Genomic DNA, 13876 nt, shown 5'->3' with positions numbered 1-13876 from the left:
TTGTTTGCTGGTGGGTTGGCCACCTCCACCTCCACCACCAAAGACTCCAAGTGTGCCAGGGCAGTTTCCATCGCCCGGGCCAGGTGTTCTTCCAGGTCCACGTAGGCAAGGAATCGAGGATCCACGTAGGAGATGGCTTCTGCCACTCCCAAGCCATCTACAAATCCATCAAAGGGGCGCCAGTCCACCTCTGGGTGTTCACTCACGCTAGCATCACCTTCAAGGTTGTGATTTCCATCCAGCATGAATACCCCGGGCTGCGTCAGCTCATGACCAGAATCCTTATCCCCTCGCTGCTACTCTCATTCTCACTGTACTGGAGCCAAGGGATTCCTCCTCCTTCCAGGGATGCCTGTTCCTCTTCTCGCGGAGATGGTTCTCAAACTTCTTCAAGATAATTACCGTTATCGCCACCAGCACCAGGGCCAGTGCTGGCGCCAGCACTCCCTCTCTGGCTGAGGTTCCCAATCCTCTTTTCCCAGCAGGGTCTCCCCGCTTTCCCCACTGGAGGACAGTGTTTGCTCTTGACTTCGATACTTGCGACGCAGAGCAGGATCCACTCTGTCACTGTCAGAGCCTCCATCACAGTATTTGTAGTCATCATCACTGTACATCCAGAAGTCAGGGTCGGCCATGGTTCGACGCTGTCTCGGCACCTTCTCTGGTTTCACTTGGTCATCCCTGGCTTTCTTCCTTTCTTTCTTTCTTTTTTTTTTTTGGAGAGGTTTTTTTCTATAGGGCGCGTGCGCTTGCCAGAAAGACAGAGACAGAGAGACAGAAAGCGAGAAATCACCCCCCAGGGGGAATAGCCACGCCGCAATCCCTTTTCCTCCCTTCTCCTCCCAGGATCTTGGGCACGCACGCACACACACCCGGCATGAGTTTCAAGCCACCAGGTCCGGGACGCGAACCGCGGTCGACTACATGGGAGTCCAGTGACATAACCATTACGCTAACTGCTGGTCCAGCCTGGCTCCCTTCCTGTCTTCAGAGAACTTTGGCTCAGAGTAGCCACATGAACTCTCACCTCTGCCTTTTCTGGATAGGCCACCCGAAAGGCCCTCTTCAGCACTGGCAGTACCCCTCCACCTGCAAGTACTGGAATGGTCCTCATTATCAACCTTCAGGCTGGTTCCGGAGCTCTCACTAGCATCCCACCTACGATGCGTGGTGGGAAATGGCGATCGACTGCTCTAGGTGGTGTGGCCGGGGGCTGGTCTGCGCACTGGGGCTTCAGATGTTGTCCTTCTCTGGCGTGCAGTCCTTTCCTGCTTTTGGATGGCCTGAAACCAGTCCTAACAGCCACACACTCTCCAGAGGAGCTGAGCTTTCAGACCTCGCACCGCCACGACCACCAGAGCTGCTGCTCCTGGGTCTCGGACGGGACAGCTCTTCAAACACCACCCTAAGCCATTACTTCTATTTTAAAATTTCCTCTGTGGAAGCCACTGCTTTTTGCAAAGTTCTGGAATACAACCCATTTAGACACTGTCCTTCCAGCCTGTCTCATCAGCGTGCAGTGGTGGGAACAGCCTGCCCGTGCAGTTGCAGGTCTGGCAGCTGCTGGTCAGAGCGACGGGAAGCATTTGCTGCCGTGAGCCCCGCCGGGCTCAGGCCTCACAGCCCAGGTCCAGAGAGGCACCTCAACCTGTGTGGCTGCTACTCGGCGACGTGGACAGGTGTGGGCAGAGATACCCAAAACTGCCTTTCGACTGTGCTGCAACATCTGAACACAAATCAGAGCCTCCCCCAACTTAGAAGCCCCAATTCCAGGAAAGTGGGACCTGGGTCTCTTCAGGGAAAGCCAGCACGCTCTGGCAGGAGGCCACTGAGGTGGGAGGGCACCTACAGGGACAGATGAAGCATTCGAAGTTCAAGCTGACCCTTCGTGGTCAAAAAGCCAAACAGGAGACGAACGGAGGGTTATTTTCCAGGGGGATAGAGACCACTGGGGCTTCGGTGCAGCAGGAGTTGTTGTGAAAGCCTGGGACAGACAAGGGCCTGCCGGCAGTGCTCCAGTATGACATAATCCCCGGGGCTCAAGGCCTGGGACAGACAAGGACCTCCGGCAGTGCTCCAGTATGACATAATCCCCAGGGCTCAAGGCCAGAAAGAGCAAAAAAGCAGAATAACTGACAACAAATGAGAAGGGCAAATTATCACCGATGGTGCCGGCGGCAACACAGTCACCTACCCAAACAAGGCGAAGCCAGACAGAAAACAATCAGGCATAATGGGAGCTCGGTGAGGCGGCCAGATGCCGCATAAACAGGCAGAAATCGATCGGATGCCGAGAAACGAGCCCAGGAGCACAGCGAGAACAGGACGACCGACGGGAAGGCCCCGCTCAGAATAACGGCTCAAAATATCAGGGACCAAGAACCAACTCAACGAGAAGAAACCACCCAATTACACCGAAGAGCATAAAAGCAACTTGCTTCAATTAGGAGACAGCCTTTGTATGCCTCGGGGAGGATTTCAAATTTAGCTCCATTTTAGAAAAGCCCGTTAAGCAAGTTAAAAGCAAAAGGTAAAACATGAACGCCGCTAGAAGAAAACAAGGGCAAATATACTGTTTTTTTTTTAAAGGTTTTTGCCATAGGGTGCATGTGCGAGAGAGAGAAGAGAGAGACAGAGGGAGAGAGAGAGGAGAGAGAGAGGTAAAGTGAGAAATCACTCCCTCGGGGGATGGCCACACAGCAGTCCCTTCTCCTCTGTTCTCCTCCTGGAATTTTGGACACGCACGCATGCCCAGTGTGATTTTCAAGCTGCCAGGTCTGGGAGTCAAACTGTGGTTGGTCACATGGGTGGTCTAGCACCTTAACCGTTACGCCACCAAATACACTTTTTATCTCTGCCGATGTGCCTCGTCTGCCTCTGCCTTTAGAATACAGGTTCCCTGGGGTGGCCTCCCTCTCGTCCAGTGTCAGGCATGGCTTAGGTGTTGAAGCCACCTGTCTGGAAGGAGTAGATGAGCAGTTTCCACTCTGGGAAATGTTGTCTAAGTATGATGAACAAAACCATGATGAACAAAATCACAAATGTGTGAAAACATCAAAAGATCTGACAACATGGCACCAGCACGTGGCGTGGTGGTTAAGGCGTCAGACACTCCCGCATGGCTGACCATGGTTTGAGTCTGGTGGCTTGCTTTCTCACTTTTCCTCTCTCTGTATGTCTCTCTGTGGTCAAATTAAAATAAATGAATGAATAAATAAAATTAAATAAATCTTTTTAAAAAAAAGAAAAAAACTCAACTTCTGTATGTCAAAAAAAAAAAAAAAACGGCAAATTAAGAGTAAACACTACCCTGGGGGAAAATTGTAAGACTTGATGAGAAAAAGCTGAATATCTTTAATATAAAAAGAGAACAGCACTAATCAATAAGAAAACACGCTCTCTCAAATGGCACCTGATCAGTGACCCGTAGTCGGAGTCATGAAAGGCAGGCGCTCCCACAGCACCCAGCCCAGGCCTCAGTGCAGCCTTTGCTACTGCTCAGAGCCCGTCCACACAGCGGCTCCTCCCCATCAGCGAGCCCCCTGCCACATCTGGCGTTCCGGAGGACACCAGAGCACTGGGGCCCTCCTACCGAGGGAATCTCCTCCTCACACGACGCCCTCCCTGGGCACACATGGCTCCCTACCAGCCACTCTGCCGCCTGCTCCTGGCTTGGTCTCTGCTCCTAGCTTGGCCTGCCTGACCTCTTCTGCCAAGAGTTGGAGTCTCCCTCCCCACTCCCTTCTTCCTCCTCTTTGCCAAAACCAACTCTCCCTCTCCCACCAGGGCTGAGATGCTTCCACTGTTCCCGCAGTCACACCCCTGACAATTTCCCCATTCAAGAAAGCGAATCATCAAATGCCTCATGTCATCTGAGCATGAAGCCTGGGAGAAGGCTGGGTTCTCTTTTCAAATTGAAGGGGAAGGACCCAGCAAGATACTAAGTATGTGCTTAGTGATACGAACCACAGGGACGAGGACTGCAACAGCCAATGCCACCGGGCACGTTATGTTCATTAGTCTCTGTCCAGCTCGGCCCTCCTGAAGACGGTGACAGCGCTGACAGCAGCACCTCCACGGTGCCTGCTAGGAGCCAGGCGTGGTGCCAACGTACACTAACTCGTACCATCCCACAACCGGCCGCTGTGGTAAGGGCCCTGACCGTCCCCATCCCGGAGACGAGGGACTGAGACTCAGAGAGGCTGAGCAATTGCACAGCGCCCCGGAGCCACCAGCTTGCTGGTGGGCTCTCAGTAAAAGTTGACTTTCTGAAGGAGAGAGGTGAGGAGGGCGCTCAGAGAGCATGTGCAGCTGCAAGCACAACACGGTTTCTTTTTCTTCAGCTCCACGATCCTACACAGGTCTTTATCGTGAGCCCTTACACTATAAAGACAACCCAGTCGTCTTCATATGTGCTCAATAGTCGGCTTAGAAAGTCATGAGAAAAATGACGGGTGAACAAGTGGGCAGACAGACACAGGACATCCTGACCATTCCTACCTCCCCAGCCGTGCAGAAGCCCAGAGTCAACTGAGGGGCTCCCGTGAGCCACACGGAACACTCACGTCTGCATTCCTAGGTTCTAACTTTCTTCCAGTCTAGACCACACCACTGAGCGGCATTCCCTGGGTGTACAGAGTCAGTGGTTTTACTGCCGCTTGTCTTTGCTAGTAGGTGTTTCTGAGTGTTACCACAAAGCTCCCCAAGAATGAACACACAAGTGAGCAAGCAAAAAGGTGCAAGCGGGCGTGGGGGCCTCGGCGGCACACACCTGCAGCAGCAGCAGCTGGGCTGGCCTCTCGGGGATGGACGTCATGAACTCCAGGTGCTTGGCCCGGTCGAACCCACTGGTGCACAAGGTGGGGCGGAGCAGATGCACCACTGCCTTGTAGTCGCCGGCCTCGTACAGCCGCTGAATCTCCTCCAGGGACTGGCACCGCTCCAGCGACTTCAGGTTCTTATCGATCTGGAAAAGGCCCGGAAAGGCTGCCTGATGGCAAAGCCCTCACAACCCCCAGCCCCGTATCTGGCGGGCTTTGCATCTATCAGACCCGATGAGGAGGATGGAAAATTAAGACTGCCTTTAATAGATCAGTGTTGACAGATTTTAAAGTATCTCTATTAAAGCTAAGGCATTTAATTCTTTTGAAAACAAATACCCTCAAAAAACAGAACTACCCCAAAAGAAGGGTTCCAGAAAAGCATCCATTTTAAAATAGGTGAAAAGCCTGGGTTGCTTTTGAATGAAACAAACTCACGTGGGCTGTCAGGGTCTCAGTGAGCCTGGGCCGGAGGGTGGTGCATGCTACAGACCACAGAACCCTGCTCTCACATGGGTCCTGGGACACACTGGCACACAAGCAGCAGGGCATGGCACCTGAATTTGCCCTGGAACAACTCTGAAAGAGCCACTTATATATACTGAAGAACACTTTTAGCAAACATAGACACGTCACGAACTCAGAACTGCAGCGGCGTCCAGGGCTGTGCAATAATGGTGCCATGCAGGTGAGGTCCAGTACATGTGCCAGGACCGCTGACCTAGGCCCGCAGCCAGACCAGCACCGGTCCACTCAGCTGACATTCCCTTGGACTCTGCGGGGCTGCCACCACCTGTGGCCAGGAGAACTGAGCAGTAGCCACTCCTAAGTCCTGCTGGCCAGAGCTTCCCTCCGCGCTGTGTGGATGAGCATGCCACAGGGGAATGTGCCACCGGGGCCGTCTGCAAAGCCTGGTACACCGGGCTGCCTCTGCCAGCCTCTCCTGCCCGCCCTCCAGGGGCCCTGCCCAGCATGTAGGCGGCTCTCTTGCTCCTCAGGGACAGGTCACGCCCGATCTAAGAGGGCCAATGGAGAATAATCCTTTGACCAGGAAAACACCAGAGAGCTCCTACTCACCTCCTCCAGGGAGACGACGGAGTCGTTGTGGAGGTTGGGCAGGCAGATGACAATGCCCCTGGGCTCGGTGCCGGCCTCGCCCTGCGTGGCAGGGGAGCTCTGGAGCACCTCGGTGCAGACGTCGTAGTTCTCCAGGGCCTGCTCCATGTCCCCCTGGTCAGAGGGAGCCAGGTCAGGGCCGGCGCAGCGGCAGAGGTCTCACTGCTGCGCCCGGGGCCCACATTTCGCACCTCACTCGGTCGCGGGCGCTGTCGAGGGAGGATTATTTCCCAGTTACTGCTACTCCCCCTAAAAAGGACCAGGCACGAGGCTGGGCTCAACCTGCAGTTTCTGAATGAGTGAGTGAGTGAATACATGATCCACACCCGAGGGGGTGCCGTAAGCCCCCCGGGAAAGGTGCAGTATCTGGCAGAACCAGGGTTAGAACCTAGGCCTGTCCCGACTCAGAACCGATGTTTTCCACATTAAACTATGTTCCTTCCCTCAGGCTGAACGACTGCTGATGGGACACTGGCAACCTGACTCACACTCTCACAGCATGCCAGGACCACCATGTCCAAGGTGCTGGGGAACAGCCGATCCGCCCGAACCCTAACCCTAACCCTAACCCTACCTCACCCTCCCACAGCCAGCCACAGCACGCCAGGACCACCATGTCCAAGGTGCTGGGGAACAGCCGATCCACCCTAACCCTAACCCTAACTCTTCCCGCAGGACCCACCATGTCCAGGGGGCGGGGGCCCAGCCGATCCGCCCGAACCCTAACCCTAACCCTAACCCTAACCCTGACTCACACTCCCACAGCACGCCAGGACCACCATGTCCAAGGTGCTGGGGAACAGCCGATCCACCCTAACCCTAACCCTAACTCTTCCAGGCCAGGCTCTGAGGAGATGCATCTCACAAAGTAAGTGGTGCACCACCTGCTAGAAAGCGCTGCATTTGCTCATGCACTCGCTCAGTCTCTCAGGAAAACAACAAAGGCAACCTCGAGTGGGAGGCTTTTGGGGGCATGGACAAGCCCTTCCAAGGCTCTGTGGTTATGTTGGGATGCTTTATAGGCTGGTGGCCATGCCTGGATTCCCAAGACTCGGTTCCCCACACCTCCCACGTCCTCACACCACAGAGCCAGGCAGGGGCAGTGCATGCTCACGTGCGCACACACACTTGCACGCACGCCTCCCCGTCACGCCAGGCATGCTTCTCCCGCACTGGGCATGGAACCAACCTGCAATGCCAGGAAGCGGGCCTTCAGCCAGTAAACACGGACCACGAACTCCAGCCAGCCATCCTCAAACAAGTCGCGCTGAGACGAGGCGAAGGACAGCTGCAGGAGGTCACCCAGGCAGTGGGTTCCCGGGAAGTCGGGCCCAAACCTGCCATTCACCACACCAGTGGGGCAGTTCCGAGGAGACACTGAAAACCATCAGGCTGATCAGTCAACTTCACGCAGTGTCCACGTGCCCTTCTGCTTCTGGGAGGCCCCTCCGCCCTCACCACACCTGCCCTTACAGCCCCCAGTGGCAGACATCAGGGAGGTCAGGCCAGTCAGGCAGAGATGCAGACGGCCTGGGCACAGACGGACCCTAACTGTGCGGACGGTGCTCGGAGGACCTCTGCATCCCGCCAGGTGGTAGTTTAAACATCGGAACCATCATGGCATCTGGGAAAGCTACTTGGGACACTTGAAGTACCGGGCAGCCTCTCTAAAGCTGAGGTCCCACTCCCTTCAACAGCAGGCCGGTGGCGCCCTGTGGGGGCTCAGCTGCTGCCGGCCACTGCCCAAGTGTCCGGGACACTTCTCACGGCCTTGGGACGTTGCCTGGGACCCTAACAAGCCAATTCAGAAAATGCGCCCACTGCAGATCAAAGTCTGAACCTATGGCTCGGCCTCCCCCTCCGGCTTCCTCCAGGCTGCCGTGGAGTCAGAAAACTACCCTGCTGCAGAGCGCGGGATGCCTCCTACCTGCAGAGCCTCTGCCTCTGGTCAGCAGCCACTGGTCCAGCTGCAGCTCCATGCAGGACAGGGACATCAGCATCATGTCCTGCAGGAAGGCCAGGAGTAAGGGCACGGAGACTCATCAGTGCAGGGGCAGGACTGGGGAGACACTAGACTACATTTTACTTCTGGATAAAAATATCATTATGGGGGGTCAGCCCACAGCCTGGTGATGAAAGGAGCCGCATACCACATGGCTGACCATAGTTCAGGCACCAGCCCTGGTGGCTTGAAAAATACATTGGGCATGTGTGTACCATCCCAACAGGATGGAGAACGGAGAAGTGACTGTGGCATGGCCATGCCCCCCTGGGGAGGTGCTCTCTCCTTTCTCTCTCTCTCTGTGGCAAGCATATGTGTCCTCCGGCAAATACAACATATACACATACGTGACTCTTTAGCATAGGAGCAATGCACTGGACCTGCATGGGACGGTCCCAGGTGAGGTCTTACTGAGCACGCAAGGTGTGCGCATACGTGTGCCTGTCCCCTGGGCTGGCTGAGGCTGGGGGTGGATCATGATGTGAAGACACTGGTAAGGTGTCTCTCTGCCCCTCATGGAAGAAATAAATCTTTTTTAAAATTTACTATAACCAGCAGTTAGCATAATGGCTATGTCATTGGACTCCCATGTAGTTGATTGCGGTTTGAGTCCAGGACCCTGTGGCTTAAACTCACACTGGGCACATATGCGTGTGTACCCAAGATCCCGAGAGGAGAATGGAGGAGAAGGGATTGCGGCATGACCATCCCCCTGGGAGGTGATTTCTCGCTTTCTGTCTCTGTGTCTCTCTCTCTTTCTGGAGAGCACACGCGCCCTATAGCAAAACCTCTCCAGAAATATAGAAATAAATAAATAAAATGTACTATAAACAAAAAAGCAAATAGATAAAATTTACCATAAGGTACATGCACTTGCCAGAGAGAGAGAGGAAGAGAGAGAAAGCACCTTTCGAGAGGGACAACCACACTACAATCCCTTCCTCCATTCTCCTGAGAGAGAGACAGGATGAGAGGAGAAAGCACCCCTGCTAGAGCCAGGACTCAAACCACAGTCAGCCATGTAGGACCCCTCGCCCTTGACCACTAGGCTATAGGACAAACCCATGAAGTGTGTCTTCTGGTGAGAAGCAAAGCCTTCAAACGCACCCAGACCTTCCCTTCTCCAAGCCCTCCTGGGAAACTCTCCTCCTCCTTGGTAAACAGCTGATGACTCTCACCCTTCACGCCCACTCTTCCCATCAGAAGAACCTCCCCCACGGCAGCTGTCAGCGCTCACTAACGGGTGGCAGCCTCCTAACGGCCCCTGCCCACTCAGCCACCGGGGGTCTTTCTAGGCATGAACCAGGTCCTGCAACCTCTGCTCCCTCCTTCCCCGGCGGCCCAGCTCTAGGCCCACCGTAGCTACCCCTGAGCGGGCGAACCACACGAGAGGCCGACCTTGATGTGCTGGTTGCTGCAGTCCCTCAGCAGCGGGTTGGGCAGGCTGGTGCTGTGCCTCCTCCAGCTGTGGTAGACGCTGAGCACGACCTCCGCCAGCCCCGGCGGCCAGCGCAGCAGGAACTTGTGGCCCATGCCCTTCAGGTAGCGCATCATCAGCTCCAGGATGCCCCCGTTGGTCAGGTTCTCCAGCAGGAACTCGTGCACGTCCTGCTTCTCTGCTCGGGGGGAGAACAGCCTGGCCTGAATGAAGGAGGCCTTACCTGTCGGGGCTCCCACTGCCTTGAGAAATGAGCGCCCGTGACCTTCCTCCACACCCGGTCCCGCAGACATGGCCCCACGCTGCGGTGCTGAGATCAGGCTGCCGTGCGAATGCCTGGCTCCAGCTCTCGCCACCTGTCAGCAGGCCTCCTGAATCACTGTCTGAGGTGGGTGTCAACAAGGCTCCCCTCCGGGTGCTGCTGTGTGCACCAAGTGCGATCATGCACAACACAGGGGCCGGCAGGTGGCACAGTGGCTAAGAGACAGGACTCCCATGTGGCAAACTGCAATTCGAGTCTCAGACCAGAGGGCTTGAAACTCACGCCAGGCCTATCTGCACACATGCCCAAATTCCCGAGAGGAGAATGGAGGAGAAGGGATCATGGCGTGGCCATCCCACCTCAAGGGGGTGACTTCTCATTTTCTGTTTCTCTGTCTGTCTCTTCCGTGAGCACACGTGCCCTATTACAAAAATCTCTAAAGACAATCCACAGAGCGGTGTCTGACACACAATGCACATTCGACAGTGGTGGTTACACGTTCAGCTTGCAAAGCCAGGCCTGACAGGGCCGTAAGCGCACGGCCTCGGGGAGCACAGCACGTGAGCCTGGGCATTTCAGTAGACCCCGGCTGGACCTGGGCTCAGGCCAAGACAAATCCAGGAAGCTCCCTGACCGCACTTGAAAAGAAAGCCCAGAACCACCCTCCCAGAACGACATGTGAGCAGGTTACAGGGGATGGGGAGCGGTCCCCACAGTGAAGTCATGCTGCTCCATTCCTACCCGATTCCATGAATGTGGCCGAGTCAAACGACAGCCTGTGGGGCCCGATGCTCGGGAAGCTTTCCAGTTTGGCCTCGGACTGGACTTCGTAGTTATTGAAGGGGTCATCTTCCTCCTCGGGGTCCAGCTTTCTCAGCCTATGTGAAACACACTAGCATCACAAAAGCCGCACCTGCGTTCTTCCGTAAGACCCGAATTCCTTCCACTCGAGAAACTAGGCATGAGCCAGGGAGACGGCCAAGACGACTGGGCGGCAGGGCCCTGGAGCCCAGGCCCCAGGCTCCGCCTCTCTCCAGGGCTGTGTGGTGGGTGCCTGGTCTGCACTCTCACTCACTCGTTCTATCAACACGAGCAGCAGCCACCTTCCAGCCCTGTACAAGGTAAAAGAATGCCACAGCCAAAGTGCAGCAGAGCCTCCCTGCAGGACACGTACCTTCCGATGGGAGACAGAGAAGCAGGGACACGAAAGCCAGTAACCCACATGAGGACCCACTACCACAGTGCCCGAGACAGTCACAAGGGCCCACCCTCCAGACCAATCAGAGAAGGCCTTCAGAGAGATGATGGCCCTGCTCACACTGGGGGAGGTGGGTCATGCAAAGTCTGCAAAGCCACAGGACAAGAGCGGGTACTATGGCATAAGCCAGAAGGGCACCAGCGAGTTCCAGGGTCTCGGGGAGGCCAGAGAGCAAGCTGACAGTGGATGGACAGGTGGGATGTGGGAGACTCAGGCCCGCATGCGCTTGCTCCTTCCATGAGTCTAGCCCAGCACTGGGACTGGGGGGCTCTCCCCACAGGCCTCCCAAACTCCTCTCACAGACTGTTCTGGTCGTGCTCACGGCCTCCTCCCAGCGCAGCATCCCTGCAGCGTAAATACCCAGAACACTGACGAATGTCTGCAGTCACTTAGGACACGGACCCGCCCTGGAGGGATTTCGTGGGCATGCTATCACATTGTTCTTGCCCGACCATTAGAAGGAATGGACTCTGAGCCACAGAGAAAACCATAAAAGTAAACAAGAAAGTAGAAACCACTGCACATAAAAGGGGCGAGGGAACGAGACCTTGGGGTAGGACAGCAGGGCCAAGGGGACCTCTCGGTGTCAATCCAAGCACCGTCCTGAAGCTCCTCTGAAGGGAGACCTGGTGCTATCCCTTAGGAGAGGGAAGGGGAGTGTCACGAAGCCCAGCACAGGTATGGTAAACCTGGGACAGCTTGGGAATTATGGGTCCCAAAGCCTCTGAAGGGGACAAGGACAAAGAACAAGAGGGTTGGTGACAATTGAGGTAAGGAGCACTGGGGTCCAGATCCCACCCAGCTCTGAGAAGCATGGCACCTTCCCTCTCTGAGGAACAAGAGGGGCCAGTCAGTGACACCAAGGGACGCCGTGCGAGCTCCTCCTCCGCCTTCCAGAATGCCAGGCAGCCTGCTGGGCCTGGAGAAGAGCGAGCAGGCACGTGCCCGGAAGAAGGGAAGCACCCTCTGTGGGTTTCATGGGCATCTGCATATGGCGTGCGGCAGCCCCACGCCCAGCAGGAAGCAGCGACTGTGGGCGCACGGGGCTGTGAGCGCGTCACCTCTAGCTCCACAGCCCTCTGCCTGGTCGGTGCCCAGAAAGTACCTGGTCCCCCCAAAGATGAACAGGTCCAACTCCTGCCTTCAGGAAGTTCAGAGGCAGGGAGAGACAGGGAGAAACGAGAAAATTCCAAGCCCCAGTCTGGTGACCGCTGTGCTTCAGGGGTTTGCACAGAGGTTACGGGAAAGCAAACCAAGTGTCCGGAGGAGAGGGTGTAATGGGATGAGGATTGTCACTGGTGGCGCACAGGTTCGCTTGTTTGCAAGGCAGAAAAAGTATGCACGGTACCGGGACGGCAAGAACTTCACCAGAAGCTCCTGGAAGTCTACTTTCTCCTCCTTTTTGCACTTGGTGTTCCGGACACGCGCAGACCGCCGCTTTGCTGTCTCCCCACTCTCTTCCGAGATCTTCTTCCGCTTCACTCCTTTCTTGGATTTATCACCCCCAGACACGTCGCCTGCACAGAGAGAGCAAAGTAAAATCTTACGACGTGGCAGGGGTGAAAAAAGACACCATGCAGCCTCGCTGGCCACTCTCTTTGTAACTCGGCAGCATTAAACTCTTCTACATCTGGGAAATCCTTCGTCTCTTCTTCAACAACAGAGACCTGAGTAAAATTCATTTCTTAAACTCCTTAACTCTCGTTGCCATTCTTAAATTCCCAGAGCTCATAAGCCAGATCTCAAGATGACGTTCTGCAGTGGCAGAAGACCAGGGTCTCGGAACATGCCCATCCCCAACTCCCCACCGCTGGCTGCAGGCGCACCCTAGGGCTCACTCGATGTACGTGGGATAGACTGGCCCTACTCAGGGCCCCCTGAGCACCCAGCGGCAGAGTAAGAGACAGCGCTACATGAACTGTATGCGAGGCAGAGGATTTTCATGTATGATGAAGTCAAAAAGTCAGGAACGACCAGGTCCATGTTCATCCACAAGCTTTTTCCAGAGATTCGTTTTCTCAGTGACACAGAAATCAAGAAAAAGGCTTGAGAGTTTTGGTCAAAAAAATTTTTTTAGAAAGATTTTTGCTATAGGGTGTGTGTGCTCACCAGAGAGACAAGAGAGACACAGAGACAGAAAGCGAGAAATCACTCCTTCTTCATTCTCCTCTCAGGATTTGGGGCATGCATGTGCACGTGTCAGGCATGAGAATTTTAAGCCACCGGGCCTGGGACTTGAACTGCAGTTAACTACATGGGAGTCCGCAACGTAACCATTACGTCATCCACTCATCCCATTGGTCAAAATTTTTTTACAGACTCCAATGATAACAAAAATCAATGGAGCCACACAAAAGGCCCAGCCTAGTGTCGCAGACCATAGCACACTGCACTGTAGTGCTAAAAGCCGCATGCAACCACAGGTTCAGGCTCCCGGGTTAGCTGAAAAACACACCATGGAGCGGTGCGCGGAGCCCAAGATCCCGAGGAGCTGAAGGGCTGAAGAAAGGGAACTGCGGTGTATCGAGACCCTGCTGAAGGCTGTTCGCATGCCTTTCTTATGCACACGCGGTACCATAAAAGAAAAAAAAAATAGTATGAAAATACACTACCACGTAGGGTGATGGCTTGAACTGTTTTCTAAGTGCAGCGAATTCAGAAGCATGCAGCCAGCAAGGGAGAAGGACTGGCAGAGGATACCAGCCTGTGCACATGCCACAAGTAGTAAGGGCGACCATGATGCCGAGACTTGGCCGGGCATTAAGCTGTCCTGGAGTGAGGAGGTGGTGTCAAAGAGCGAGAGGATGCGCCAAGGCCTGCCCTCCGGGGGCTTCGGTGCTGACACGGCCCATCGCAAGCAGTGGTGCTGGGACCAGGCTGAGGCTCCTCTATGGGGCTGGGGGCTCCCACTGTCGCTCGGGCAATAAGGGTCAGCAGGACCCATTTCTCTGAGAGGCTAGGGTGCCCCAACTCATTCCTG

The 13876-nt window shown here is 55.2% G+C and overlaps 1 protein-coding gene and 1 pseudogene across 1 annotated transcript in view; both read right to left on the bottom strand.

Moving 5' to 3' along the window:
* LOC102492470 (E3 ubiquitin-protein ligase Praja-1-like) overlaps window positions 1-4171 on the bottom strand; it is a 4489-nt pseudogene extending 318 nt beyond the window's left edge.
* LOC102493296 (calcineurin-binding protein cabin-1) overlaps window positions 1-13876 on the bottom strand; it is a 100871-nt gene that overhangs the window by 50338 nt on the left and 36657 nt on the right. The window contains exons 10-16 of the mRNA XM_006157182.3: window positions 12245-12413; window positions 10380-10516; window positions 9337-9554; window positions 7864-7942; window positions 7126-7313; window positions 5898-6050; window positions 4772-4966 (exon numbers count right to left, since the gene is read on the bottom strand). Of these exons, the coding sequence (XP_006157244.1) occupies window positions 4772-4966; window positions 5898-6050; window positions 7126-7313; window positions 7864-7942; window positions 9337-9554; window positions 10380-10516; window positions 12245-12413 (1139 nt within the window). The remainder of the gene's footprint in view (window positions 1-4771; window positions 4967-5897; window positions 6051-7125; window positions 7314-7863; window positions 7943-9336; window positions 9555-10379; window positions 10517-12244; window positions 12414-13876) is intronic.

Source organism: Tupaia chinensis, unplaced genomic scaffold, assembly GCF_000334495.1.
Source record: "Tupaia chinensis unplaced genomic scaffold, TupChi_1.0 Scaffold000531_1, whole genome shotgun sequence".
In the NCBI taxonomy this organism is placed as follows: domain Eukaryota; kingdom Metazoa; phylum Chordata; class Mammalia; order Scandentia; family Tupaiidae; genus Tupaia; species Tupaia belangeri.
This window is presented reverse-complemented; position numbering and strand designations above follow the sequence as displayed.